Genomic DNA, 15,086 nt, shown 5'->3' with positions numbered 1-15,086 from the left:
GATTAAACTTGTTCTTTGCCTTTCACCCACGGTTTTGTGGTTGTTCCTGCGTCCTGCCTGCATCTGCTCACACAACATTTTTAACAAGAAAGCTTTTGTTTCCTTTTTACTAGTTGCTGGAGACATAGCTGCTATTTTGTTGATCACATCCATTGTGATCTGACAACATCCACCTTGCCATTATATTCCTAAAAACTGGATCCCCTGTGCAGGCCCCTTGACCTTAGTTCATTTTACAGCAAAACCAGCTTTCAGAAGGATTCGAACTATTTTATTCCCTTTCTCAAAAACTTCTTCTGCTGTGTTGCCCCACACAATGATGTTACCAACGTACTGCAGGTGTTCCAGAGCTTCACCCTGTTCCAGTGCAGTCTGGATCACTCCATGGCAAATGTTAGGGCTGTGTTTTCACCCCAGCTTGGGGCAGTCAATTCCAGGTGTACTGGACACCCCTCCAAGTGAAAGCAAATGGTGGCTTGCACTCTGATGCACTCTTTCTGCCCTTTCTCCCAGCCAGCTCCCCAGCTATATACTGAGCATGGCTCACACGGTAAGGAATATCCATTTGGCTGGTTTGGGGGTATGTAGGTGGGGCTGTATCCCATCTTGTGAAAACTAACCCTATCCCCACCAGAACCAGGACATCAGTCTTGTGGGAAGGGGGCATGAGATGGTAGAGCAAATCATAGAATCATAGAATTGTTGAGGTTGGAAGGGACCTTTAAGATCATCGAGTCCAACCTTTAGCCTACCCTGACAAGAGCCACTTCTAAACCATGTCCCTCAGTGCCCCATCTACCCTTTTTTTAAACACCTCCAGGGATGGTGAATCCACCACCTCCCTGGGCAGCCTATTCCAATGTTTAATAACCCTTTCAGTGAAAAAATGTCTCCTAATATCTAATCTAAACCTCCCCTGACGTAACTTGAACCCGTTTCCCCTCGTCCTATCACTTGTCACCAGGGAGAAGAGGTCAGCCCCCATCTCTCTACAACCTCCTTTCAGGTAGTTGTAGAGGGTGATAAGGTCTCCCCTCAGCCTCCTCTTCTCCAGGCTAAACAACCCCAGCTCCCTCAGTCGTTCCTCGTAAGGTTTGTCCTCCAGGCCCCTCACCAGCTTTGTAGCCCTTCTCTGGACACGCTCCAACACCTCAATGTCCCTCCTGTAGCGAGGGGCCCAAAACTGAACGCAGTACTCGAGGTGGGGCCTCACCAGTGCCGAGTACAGGGGGATGATCACTTCCCTAGTCCGGCTCACCACACTATTCCTGATACAGGCTAGGATGCTGTTGGCCTTCTTGGCCACCTGGGCACACTGCTGGCTCATATTCAGCCGGCTGTCAACCAACACTCCCAAGTCCTTTTCTGTCGAGCTGCTTTCAAGCCATTCTGCCCCAATCCTGTAGCACTGCATGGGGTTGTTGTGACCCAAGTGCAGGACCCGGCACTTGGCCTTGTTGAACCTCATACCATTGGTCACAGCCCATCGGTCCAGCCTGTCCAGATCCCTCTGCAGAGCTAACCTACCCTCAAGCAGATCAACACGCCCGCCCAGCTTAGTGTCATCTGCGAACTTACTGAGGGTGCATTCAATCCCTTCATCCAGATCATTGATAAAGATATTAAAGAGAACCGGCCCCAGCACCGAACCCTGGGGGACACCACTTTTGACTGGACACCAACTGGATTTAACTCCATTTACCACCACTCTCTGGGCACGGCCATCCAGCCAGTTTTTTACCCAGCGAAGAGTACACCTGTCCAGGCCATGAGCAGCCAGTTTCTCCAGGAGAATGCTGTGGGAAACAGTGTCAAAAGCTTTGCAAAAATCCAAGTAGATAACATCCACAGCTTTTCCCTCATCCACTAAGTGGGTCACCTTATCATAGAAGGATATTAGGTTTGATAGGCATGACCTGCCCTTCACAAACCCATGCTGACTGGGCCTGATCACCCTGTTCTCCTGCATGTGCCGTGTAATGGCACTGAGGAGGATCTGTTCCATGACCTTCCCAGGCACCGAGGTCAGACTGACTGGCCTGTAGTTCCCCGGATCCTCCTTCCGGCCCTTCTTGTGGATGGGTGTCACATTTGCTAACCTCCAGTCAGCTGGGACCTCTCCGGTTGTCCAGGACTGCTCATAAATGATACCAAGTGGCCCGGCGAGCACCTCCGCCAGCTCTTTCAATACCCTTGGGTGGATCCCATCCGGCCCCATAGATTTGTTCACCTCCAGGTGCTGAAGCAGGTCCCTCACCATTTCCCTTTGGATTAGAGGGGCTTCAGTCTGCTCCCCATCCCTGTCTTCTAGTTCAGGGGTCTGGGTGCTCAGGGAACAACTGGTCCTACTGCTGAAGACTGAGGCAAAGACTGCATTAAGTACCTCAGCCTTTTCCTCATCCTTGGTCACTATGTTGCCGGCCCCATCTACTAGAGGACAGAGATAATCCTTAGTCCTCTTCCTATTGCTAATATATTTATAGAAGCTTTTTTTGTTGTCCTTGACAACAGAAGCCAGGTTTAGCTCCAGCTGGGCTTTAGCCCTCCTGATTTTTTCCCTACATAGCTTCACTACCTCTTTGTAGTCGTCTTGAGTGGCCTGCCCTTCCTTCCAGAGGCCATAGATCCTCTTTTTTTCCCGAAGTTGCAACACTAGCTCCCTGTTTAGCCAGGCCGGCCTTTTTCCCCGACGGCTTGTCTTCTGGCACATGGGGACAGCCTGCTCCTGCGCCTTTAAGACTTCCTTCTTGAAAATCACCCAGGCTTCCTGGGCTCCTTTGCCCTGGAGGACTGCCTCCCAGGGGACTTTGTCAACCAGGCTCCTGAAAAGCCCAAAGTCCGCCCTCCGGAAGTCCAAGGTAGCAGTTCTGCTGACCCCTCTCCTTGCTTCTCGCAGAATTGAAAACTCTATCATTTCATGGTCACTATCAGTGACCATGACTAATCAGTGTCACACAAGGGAACTAAGCACTGAATTAGTATTTTATACCCCAAGGTTTTGAACAACATAGCAGCCTGAAACAAAAGAATAAACTCCAACTTTATGGCAGGCTTATAAATTGCTGTTATGTCTATTATATTCAGCCCTTCCTCAGAAGTGCTGTTTTTTATTAATAAATATAAAAAGAAGGTCTGTCAAGAGTTACATATGAAGGTACCCTGTAACCACAAATGAACTTCAATCTACACATCATCCTATAATGTAAAAAGGCGATCACAGGATTAAGATACCTGCACAGGAGTACAGACTGTAAAACGTGAAACAGTTCTCCCATTCAGCTGATGAGGACATCAAGTACTAAGTAGAAGCACTATAGCCAATCTCAGGCAATATGCTCAAGAAAATCTGAAAATACTGAAGACTGTCCATAAGAAGGCACTGAGGTCTAGAAAACATGAAAACATTCAAAGAAAAGACTAGGACTGTTTAACCAAGGAAAAGGTACAGCAAAGGGGGTAAAAAAACTAGTGAGAACACCACTTTCATCTTCTTTGTGGTGGGCTGGACAATTAGTCTCAAAACTTGTTAGGCTTCTGAACTAAGGACATTGAAGGATTGGAATATAATACCTGGTAACTTACAGAATTTCCATCATCGGGTGATCTTTCAAACAGACTAGACAATCAACTGTCAACAGTAAAACCATTACTGTCCCTTGTTCTAGGGGATGGTTTAGCTTAGTGGTTTTAAATATGTATAACCCTCTAAGCCCCCTTGGCAAAGGGGAGTTGGTTGATTCTCCTAAAAGATCTGCAAAATATAAAGGGGGTGGGGGGAAGTAATAATTTACAAATAAAAAAGTCAAATTCACTCCCTTCTGTAAATGCTTGCAAGATTTATCACTCCCATCTTCTAGCTATGAGAAACTCACAACCTTTTACGTAACACTCCTCACAGTGCTGAAGGATTGTGCATGAATCCTGTTTTTCCCCACAGGCCTTTGCTTGACCATTACAGGAGTCAATAGATGTTTCTTATTAGGGAATCAGTTGAACACAGGCAGACAATCAATGCTGGCTTCCACCCTGCAGTTCTTTGTCTGAACTGGTGAATCCACGCACAGAGCAAGGAGGTGGCTGTGATCAGCACCCAAAAAATACCATCACCCCCAGTCAACCAGGGAAAATGCACTAAATACTAAGTGGTAATTTGGCATCTGACACGCCTACTGCAAAACTGTAATTCTAAGCATTAGAAAAAGATGACAGTCTGATGATTCTCAGAAATTCTAAGTTACTAAAAGCATGAACAATATGAAACAGAAGACTGAATGTTTTATAAGCTACAAAAACATCAGAAGTGAACAAGACAATATGATCCGTATTATATTTAGACAGGTATCAGGCTGACTCTAATTAATACTAAGAAGGGATTCCAAGGCTGGCATTATAAAATACTTTAATCTTTGCTAGAGTGGGAAATAAGTTTGCCTATTTGTGTAAATATCACCTTCACTTTGAGAAACAAGAGCTTGCAGTTCTTAAAATAAGAACATAGCAAACATAGAATTAGGAAAGACTGTTGCTAATCCAGCTGCCACTGTGAATATGAAAGCCCTTAAATAATTCTTGTTCCAACTACCATTCTACCAAAAGCTGAAAGCCCTCACAAATCACAGACCACCTACTGCTACTACATTACATACATACATGCATTACTGCAACAGCAGCAATGCCAAAATAAAAAAAAAAAAAAAATGCAAGTTTGATTCAGAACTGGACACAAACAGTATTTCTGCACAGATAATATTATTCTGGAAGAAATGCCTGAAAGCACTTGTGGTCATGTTTTAGTCCATGCTGTACTTAACTCTAGCTGCAGAGACAAGTAGGGAGTGTACAGGTGTTGCAAACGGACTTCTTAGAGAAACAATAACCAGAGTGTATCACGTATCCTACTTAAGCACTTCCCACCAGGGGAAAAGTAGCTGCTGACAAAGTAATTTCTGAAGTTCCAGGAGCAGACACAGAAGCTACACAAGCAGTACGGGTTCAAAGAGAAGGCCTTGCTGGTTTTGTTGTCTGCAATAGCTATAAAAGTTCCAACTATAAAAGGATTCTGAATGATGACATGTTGCTGTGGTTCAAGTCAGCAGGCAGCTAAAACACCACAGAGCTGTTTGTTCACTTTCCCCCCACAGTGGAATGAGGGAGAGAATCAGAAAAAACGTAAAACTCATGGGTTGAGTTAAAAACAGTTAATAGGGCAGAAAAGGAATAATAATAATGAAAAAATAATATACAAAACAAGTGATGTACAATGCAATTGCTCACCACCCACCGACCAATGCCCAGACAGTCCCCGAGCAGCAGCCGGCCCCCACCCTCCAGCCAACTTCCCCCAGCTTTATATGCTGAGCATGATGTCACATGGTATGGAATATCCCTTTGGCAGCTTGGGTCAGCTGTCCTGTGTCCCCTCCCAGCTTCTTCTGTATCCCCAGCCTGCTCGCTGGCAGGGTGGTGTGAGACACAGAAAAGTGTTTGACTCAGTATAAGCACCGCTCGGCAACAACTAAAACATCAGTGTGATATCAACATTATTCTCATCCTAAATCCAAAACACAGCACTATACCAGCTACTAGGAAGAAAATTATCCCAGACAAAACCAGGACGTGTAAAACTTCAGTTTCTCTTCAGAGCTTGCAGTTGTTAAAAGAAGATGTACTGAATTACATTAAATGGAATTTAGTAGCAATGCCTATACATATTCCAGTTTGGTGGCACATCGTCCTTATATTAAGGGATTATCTTACCTGCTAGTTAAAATACCACACTAATGGATACAATTCTACAACTCATTCTGATGACCCTCACCATCCTTTCACCAGTTTCATTCTCTAGATATGTACTGATAACATGGCAGCTTAATCATCCTGCATTTTAACTTACTTTTTAATTCCTAAGGCTGTATAAATACAGCTGAAAGCCAAAATCATTCCTACCCCCAAGCTTGTTCATTTAACTCCTGCTTACAATAGATAACTTTCTGAGGGCAGTGGGTGCACTAGTTAACGCATTTAATTCCTGAAAATTGTACTCAGGCATGTACACCTACATGCCCGATACTCACTGTTCCCCTCCTCAACTCCCTGTCTAATCCCCCTTCCCAAGCACCAGCGAGACTGAAATATCCTTCATCACTCTCAAAAGAAACAAGTTACAAATATTATTGAAGGGTCGAACCAGAAAAGCTAGAAATAAAAGTTCTTATATGTAATTGTCTCCTTCACCATCAAGTCCCTATGTGACAGGCTTCAGACATTACACCCTTAACAATGCCCCACTGTTTCTCCATTAAATGTATGATAGGTATTTCAAGCTATATATCAAAAAAGGACTACTTTTTAGTACAAAAGTTCAAAGTTAGCATTTCAGCAGGAACAGGGGAAAGAACGAAAAAACCCGCCTCAAAGCCCCATCCAAATAGCCTATAAATATTTTCTCTTAAAAGATTAAAGATAAGATTTAAATACCATAAATTCATGCATTAAATTAAGTTTATCTGTAAGTATTTGATAACTTTGGCCATAAATCAAGTTTCTCAAACACAGTTCAATCAAGTGGAGGAGATATCTAACTGCACTTGTAATCAAAGGAAACAATGAAAAGTTAATCACACCTATGAATGTTACTATGAAAAAGTGTAACACTAGAAAATTGTGCGTTTGCTGACACAATATCCTCAGCATCAAGTTAACCAAAAATCAAGAATTCACATCATACAAACTAAATATGAAATAAACATAAGCATAGTTCAAGAAAGAATTTTAACTTATCAAAAGACAATTCTTATTCAAAAATAAAAGACTTTTAAAAACCGCAGTCAAGTCGTTAAAATTATTGATTGCAAAGACTTAAGAAGCTTTTGCCTTAGGAACAGAGGCAAGAAAAATCAGTTGATTCCTACTACCATTCTTTAAAGATACTACCAACTTTAAGAACGATGAGTGTGTTTCTGAACATGAACTTTAAGAACATGAACAAAAGATAGACCATAGGCCTCATGGCAGAAGACAGACTGTAAAAGGTGAATCCACACATCTCCTATTTCTGTCCATTTTTCTCATTTGAAAGATCTTTCAATCTAACTAGAAGGGTAAAGATTTTTGCAAATCAAGTTTTCTCAATAAAAATCTTCCGTATCCAAGAATAATAGATATCTATGATATTGTTTTCATTACATTGCATCAACTAGATTTGTTTTGAAACCAAAAAGTTCATAGCCTTAACAGCAAAAGAACATGTCCTCCACTGTCCATCTGTCCTCACTAAAAGACACCCGTGTTGCTTCTGAATCACAACAGTTTAAAAGCGAAGACACCGAAATACAAAAAATTTGTGAAAGACCAAACACAGTCCAGGCACCCTGAACAAAAACAGCCACCCAATAAATGAATAGGAAATGAAAGCAAGACCTATATTTAATTTACTTTGCATTCAAACACTACACATCTTGCAATCCATTAGTTTTCTCCATGCAATAGTACATAGTTTCGGGGATGTAAAGCAAGCCAAGCAACACCTAAACAACAATAGGAGAAAATTCTGTCAGCCATGTGAGATGAGTGTCAAGGCATCTGCCTTCAGGAAAAAGCAAAAATTTAATTCCAAGATATTTGTCTCCTCCATCACATAACTCTCGTTCTGTAACGTGAAAACATACATGCTTACACAAAAGTCACCCTTACACACACCCCTGTAGAAAGCAAAATACTTATTTATTTTTATAATTATGCAACAAATCACAAAATGTATCAGGACATCTTTCAGAACTTTATCATTGAAGTAACGTCCACACACTACCTTTGCTTTTGTTACTAGTCTACTGGCGCACCTTTCCTTTATAACTGTACCCTTCAGCTGCACTTCCAGAAGCCCAGCACCAGCACAGTGAAGTTAAAGGTGGTTCATTTCCCTGCTGCAATCACAGAGTGACAGTAAGCTTCATGGGGAAAAAAGAAAAAAAAAAAAAAGAAAAAAAGGGGGGGGGGGGAATGCGATCTTGCTGTGTTGTCCATTGCTAGAGAAAAAGGAGTTCAGCAGAACAATTAAGATTGAAATAAATGAACATCTACCTCCCTGCATCAGCCACAAAGTTTCAAAACCCCTTCCATTTTTCTCAGTGCTAGAGCTGAAAGTAAGGCTCAACGCAAACTCTACATGACTGAACTGATAGGAACGCCAGCTTAAGAAGGAAAAAAAGCTGGTATTACAATAGTGACTCCATGAAATTGTGGATGAATACATCCAAATGATGTACTTTGATGCCTCTGCCTCCTGACTAGGCCAGAAAAAAATTAAAAAAAAAATAAAAAAATAAAATCACAGTGCAACTGTAACATGTATATCCAGTCTTTTCAGGTGCAAGTTTATTAAAAATAAATGCCAGCATTCAGAAGTCAGAAGACAAAACTAAAGGTCTAGCTCTTGTCTATCAAACCCACTTCATATCACTCAAATAATCTTACATGCAGTGCTGCTAGCAATGCCAGCACTGCATTTAATATCAGTATTATCAAAAGCAAACATGTAAGTTATTACAGCAACAAAAGCAAACATGCAAGTTATTACAGCAAGGGAAGAATGAGAAAAATAAGTAAAAAACGTTGAGTAAATATGCAAGAAAAGGAGCTAGTAGTGACTCAAATAATAATATATTTATGAAAACTTTAAGTTAAATGAAATACATACACACACTTATCGTCTGTTCATAGTGTATTAGCTCTAAGCTAAAACTCGCAAGGTCTCTGCTGCAGAGCAGCATGTGTCCATGCTTTATAAAAATAAAAGCAGCAAAACCAAGAAAGATGACATTGAAAAGGTCATCTATTCTAGACCCTTCTCTGTTTTGAAGCAAGTTCAAGTAAGCCTAGAACATCCCTGATAAGGGCATCCTCCTTGCTGTTAAAAAAAAAAAAAAAAAGGAATTAATACATAAAAATCTCAACTCCTCATATAAACTCAGAAACAGGAAACCACTTCTGTCAAGACATAAATCTTCTCACAGTGTTGTTTTCCAAGTATCTCACCTAAACTTCCCGCACATCAAATTAAGCTTATGATTTCTTTTTATTTGACAAAGGACAGGAACGCAGTCGGACTTTTTATCAATTCTCTCATAATAAGAGATTATGAGGCATCTCAGTCTTCCCCCTGAACAGAAGTGTCATTTGGTTTGAACAGAATCTTCCAACTACCATCACGGGCCATGTTTCCACGACCTCTAGTTCTCCTTTGATGCCTCTCCAATTTGTCTGTGGATTTTTTAAGGAGACCCCTGTGCCCACAACCTAATGCAGTACTCTACCAGAGGATTTAAAAGCACCAAGCACAGCAGAGAACTTCTGTACCTTGTTCTACATGCACAATTCCTATTAATACAGCTCAAAAGAAAATCCAAAGTGTTTGAATCAGCATTACCAAGTTCACTCAGTCTGCAGACCATTTTACACCAGTTAACTTTTTTATTCAACAGCAGCACTGCAAAGAGGCAAGTGCTACAACAGGAAGATTAATTTCTGCTTTCCAGAAATAAACAGCAGTGAAATCACAGCAGGTCCACGCTTGTGATATATAGCACAAAGTTTTGAAAACTTAGTGATATATAGCACAAGATTTTGTAATCTTCTGCATTGCACACTTACAAATAGCTCCCTTATTTTCTTTCATTCACATATCCCTCTAGGTTACAGTTAAATCAACTGATTTGTAACTCCTTAGCTCCCCTCAGATTTTAAAGATTATGGATTTAAACTACCCTTTAGTCAAAGGTAATCACCCTCATCTACAAAGCTTACAGATGAAATTTTGCCCACTGTATAACACTTTTTTTCTGATATGTGTTTCAGTGACCAAATGAAAAGCAAAGCAATCTGTAAGCGTGTTTGATCTGTGCTTTTGGCCCCCCATGCTGAGGAAAAGGCCTCTTCCCAGCCAGGGGAACAGGATCAACGGGCACAATGCACTACAAACTTCCCGATTCAGTAGGACCCATGCGACGACCTGCAGGCCAAGTTCAGTCTGACAAACCCTTCCATCCAGCACCGTATCCTTCACTTAGGGGAGACTTAACAACTGCTTAACAACAGAACTGTACCTGACAGGCCATGGTGCCACCTCTAAGCAGCCAGCTGTTACTTAGGAAATCCTAAAATGTTTCTTTGGGCTTCTCTCCAGCCCACATAAAGACACGGGTGATAGCCACTCCTGTGCTGTCAGGAGGTCGCAGAGATGGGAATTAAGGGAAGGAACACATACAAAAACCCAGGACCTTCCTCCCAAGACTTCTGAAGGTGGAATCTCTTGTCCCTGTATGAAGGTTTGTGTCTCCACTGCCTACTGTGAAAAGTTTAGTAAAGACTTTGGGTTTATTTGTCTCCCACCCTCTCATAGTAAAGTGGCACCTTTGGAGAAAGGATTCTATTTGGGATAGTCTGTGTGTATCAAAACCTAGCACATGAAGGCCTTTAGGCACCCGCATAATACAGTTAACAAGACACCTGATCAGAAATCTGAAATTATACATCCCATAACAGAATAGGATGTTTTGGAAGCAGCCAAAAAAAGCCAAACCCAAACCACAAAACAACCAACCCAACCCACAAGTCTAGCTAAGGACTGAAGGGCAAATGGGGGAGGGGGCAACAATGGGTGGGGGTGTGTGTGTGACATAATTAAAAAAAAAAAAAAAAAAAAACCACACACACAACACTCCCACCCCCCACCCCCCCAACAGGTGAGTAGGTTGCTTCCAGCTGCTGGAATTAAGTGCAGCCTTTTTCAAAAACATTGCAGAAGCTGCTGGACTACAGGGAGACTGAAGAGACAAAATAATTGCAGGAGGTGAGGAATATGTCAAAGAAAACCCTTGAAATTACACATACAAATGAGGTACTGTGTCAATATAAAACAGAAAACCACATGGGAAAAATATTTAAACTAGTCCATAGTGAGATGGGCATGGCATACCTTCACTATTAAACGAATTATGACAGTTACAGGTTATTATTTTTGAAAAAGTGAAACTGAGTACTAAAGTAACCACAGAAAAGTACTCATACCATTGATCAGAAAAAGTGTATAAGCCACACTAATCAAGTCAGTCCGGTTTGAAATCCTAAAACAACTGAATATCAAAGAAAAAGTTATGTTCAAAGAATAGTTTGAAAGAATAATAGAAGAGTTTTAAATATTTGCCAAAAAGGAATTTGGATAGTGCATCTATAAAACATGATGTACCCTTACTAACACATTCACATGTACCTAAAAAAAACCCAAAACCAAACAACAACAAACACCAAAACAAACAAACTGAAAATGCCACAGAATTCATTTTATCTGCAAGACAGACAGGTAAGTAGATTGTTTGTTAACAAAAGAGGAAAGGAAGTAGTTTCTACACTGGGGTTCTAGAAGTTGCAGTATGCAAAGAACAAGAAGAGTCTCCGCCATTATCATGCCCTGCTTCAAGTTTAGCCATCTTACCCCAGAGCAAGCTGCCGTAATACTGAAACTCTGTTCCCCAAAATTTAAAGATGTACTTGCATCAAACTGTGGAAAACATCACAGGCTTCAGCTACAGCCAGACTCATCCTTTTACCTAAGGCTTAGCTGCAGAAAGGCAGCAAACTGACTAGATCAACAGAGTAGCTTGAAAAGTAGTTCTCAACAGAAAGTAGTATTAAAGGAACCAAAAGAAAGCAAAAGGGACAGGAAAAAAAGCGAGACTGTTCTTTGAAGGTACAGGGTAAGAGGTTATGAAAGCATGCAATTCAAAAGGGCTACAAATACTCAGGCTGACTGTGAAACCGGTAAACCCAACATTGACTCAAAATACACAGTAATACAACCTTTTTCCCCCCAGTCAACACTGAAAACTTATCTATGTAGTTCTGACCTACACAGAAGCACTAAATACAGTGATTGTCCCCCTTGCTGAGTACTCCATCAGCGATATAAATAAGCTACCTGTGAAGGACATGTTACAAAGTTAACAGGTACGAGTCAAAAAATATGTCATAGAATTATAGTATGGTTTGCGTTGGAAGTGACTGTAAAGATCATCTAGTTCCAACCCCCTGCCGTGGGCAGGGACACCTCCCACTAGACCAGGCTGCTCAAAGCCCCATCCAGCCTGGCCTTGAACACTTCCAGGGATGGGGCATCCACAGCTTCTCTGGGCAACCTGTTCCAGTGCCTCACCACCCTGAGAGTGAAAAATTTCTTCCTGATATCTAGCCTAAATCCACCCTCTTCCAGCTTGAAGCCATTACCCTCCGTCCTACCACTACATGCCCTTGTAAAAGTCCCTCCCCATCTTTCCTTGTAGGCCTCCCTTTAGGTACTGGAAGGCTGCTACAAGGTCTCCCCGGAGCCTTCCCTTCTCCAGGCTGAAGAACGGGGCAGCTTCTCCAGCAGTATGGCCTTGTCCTCACCTCCAGTTAACGACTTGCTCCCTCCCCTCAGTCCCGGCAGCCGCCGCAGGTGGCGGCTGCCGGGCCCCAGAAGCCACCGAGCCCGCCCAGGGACACCGACACCCCGGAGGCAGGCCAAGCCCTGGGCCTCCGCGTCCCTCCGCTCCTCCCCGCGGGGAGGGAGTAGGCCAGCCCGCCCTCCCGTCCCGACCCACCTTGAGGAGGATGGAGGGCGGCAGCTGGTTAATGTCCGGGGCTGGCGGCGGCAGCGGCTCTCGGCAGCAGTCTCCGGGGTGCTCCAGCGGCTCCTCGCCACCTTTCTCCTTCTCTTTCTCCCCTTCCTCCTCCGGCGCGGGAGGAGGCGGCGAGGTGGGCTGCCCCCCGCCGCCGCTGTCCCCGGCGGCCTCTCGGGCCGGCGCTCCCCCACCGCCCGCCGCGCAGCTGTCGGCGGCGGGCAGGGCGCAGAGCTGCGCCTCCCCGGGGCACTGGCAGGCGGCGGCCTCGGGCTCCGCCGCAGCAGCGGCCGCGCAGCGCGGTTGCTTGCAGGGCGGGCAGGCGGGCAGGCCGGCCCCCTTGCGCTTACACACCATCTCGGAGGCGACCTCTCCGGGCGGCCTCACCGGCCCCAGGAGGCCCCGCACCGGCGAGGGCAGCAGGCCCGAGAGGAGGAGGCGCTGGCAGCGGCCCCGCGGCTCCCAGGCGGCGGGCGGCAGGCGGAGGAGGCGGCGGGCGGCGCGCTGCTCCGCGCTGGCGAGGGTCGCGTAGGGCGGCGGTGGCAGCAGGGGGTCCCCGGCGGGCAGGGGCTGGTCCGGGGCGGGCGGGCTGGCGCTGTGCACGATGAAGCAGAGCATGCAGGGCCCGCGCAGGAAGCAGCTCCGGCTGCGCGGCGGCACCTTCCTCCCCCGGCGGCAGCGGCGGTCGCGGTCCCGGCTCAGGCTGCTTGCCTCCTTGGAGAGCAGGTGGCCCATATAGGAGGCGGCAGAGGCGGAAGGGCCCGCGGGGTGTCACCTGCGGGAGGCGGCGGCGGGCGCTGTCATGCTGCCGGCGGGGGCGGCAGCCGGCGGGCCCGGCACAGGACAGGAGGCGGCAGCGGCGGGGCTGGTTCCGGGACGCGGCGCCGGGAGGGAGAAGCTTCCGCTACCGCCGCCCTGACCTCCCTCGGGGGAGGCGAGGGGGCGGCGCTCCGCTACCGGGCCGCCGCCTCACGGTGCAGCCGCCAGCGGCGGCGTCGGGGAGCGGCCTTGAGGGGCCCGGCGGCAGAGGCGGGCCCGGCGGCCTCTCCTCGTAGCCGCCCGTCAGGGAGCCGGTGGCGGCTCCGCGGGGGGGGCGCGGGCTGCCCCTGCCCCATCCCACCCACAACCCCCTCAATCGCCCCACACGCACTCACTGCCACACACGCACTCACTGCCACACACACCCCTGGGGTGCGGGCGGGCGTAGCCACTGCGTGCAGCGTACATGGCATTGTTTAAATGCACTGTGCGTATAAATCCAGATGTGTGGAGTCAGTATCTAAGCATATCATACGCATGTTCGTGTATTATTATATGTATAGAATATGTATAGAATACTTAACGCATTTCTGAATACCTGAAATAAAGGCTTTTTTGGTCACAGTTTGTAGGGAAGGATGAGAAGGCTCCTGCCCACTGGTGCCTGAGGTGCGCATCCGTGCAGGACCACGGCTGGGATTTGGGAGCGACAGGGTGGCACAAGCTTTGAGACCCACACCAAATTTTCTCCGTCAATGCCTTCTTCCCACCAACGTGCTCCGGCAAATACCTGTTTTCTGCTGTTTTAAATCATTGTTCAGCCAGAACAAGGGCCTCCATCCCTGTACGCCCCTGCTCCTTGGACGCTCACCTCCAAATGCAGCATGTTGTACCTCCCTGCAGGTGCCCAGAGTATATAAAGCTTGGCAAAAATGGGCCATAATGCTTCAATTAGGACTATCCTCAATGCCTAGCAAAATTCCTTTGCATGTTTCAGCACTCAGTTCTAAATTATTGGTGTAAATTGACTTACATATATAGGTTTAAATACATATTGAATGTTGTCTTTAGTAAAAGGTGTTTCAGGATGGAGAAGGCAAGTTATAGCTAGAGTATGTATGGTGCAGTGCCACTATTAGATAACAAAGAGCAGCAAAAGAAATGCCCAGTATTACATACTGTGAAGCAGGTCTTTTTGCTTTTTTCCCAGGAACAAGTTATGTTAGGACTAAAATACCTGTGACGCTATTATTTTTGTTTGTTACTTGTATTATTATTAGTCTTCAACAGCTTAGTAAAAATATGTTTGCTATGAGAAAAATACTAAATATACCATTGAATAAAAGTAGAGCAGTAGAATATTTTATCTGAATTTATAAGTCACTGAGACCCATCAATATAAACTGCAGCAAATTTTGGCAAAAATTTGGCAAGGTCTTTTCCTCCCTCAGCTTTGAAATGTATATTTCAATAAGAACAAACAAAGACAACATTAAGAGAAGATGGAAATCCAAGTCAAGCCTTCAAACTAAATGGCATTCAGAATAAATGTTTGCAATGTCAAATATTCAAAATAAATATAATTTTTAAATCTGGCTGTGCAGCTTCTGAATAGTCATTGTGGCATGGTCTTTACTTATATCATCACATACTAGTTTTTCCTACAGAAATGCTGTC

At 44.9% G+C, this 15,086-nt stretch overlaps 1 protein-coding gene across 1 annotated transcript in view; it reads right to left on the bottom strand.

Moving 5' to 3' along the window:
• FBXL17 (F-box and leucine rich repeat protein 17) overlaps positions 1-13,828 on the bottom strand; it is a 288,146-nt gene extending 274,318 nt beyond the window's left edge. Inside the window, exon 1 of the mRNA XM_063320440.1 lies at positions 12,633-13,828. Coding sequence (XP_063176510.1) covers positions 12,633-13,385 — 753 coding nt within the window. The 5' untranslated portion in view covers positions 13,386-13,828. The remainder of the gene's footprint in view (positions 1-12,632) is intronic.
• Between the last annotated feature and the right edge of the window lie 1,258 nt (positions 13,829-15,086).

The sequence above is a fragment of the Chroicocephalus ridibundus genome, chromosome Z (genome assembly GCF_963924245.1).
Source record: "Chroicocephalus ridibundus chromosome Z, bChrRid1.1, whole genome shotgun sequence".
Lineage (NCBI taxonomy): Eukaryota > Metazoa > Chordata > Aves > Charadriiformes > Laridae > Chroicocephalus > Chroicocephalus ridibundus.
Note: the sequence above shows the minus strand (reverse complement) of the source record. Positions and strands in the feature narration are given on the sequence as shown.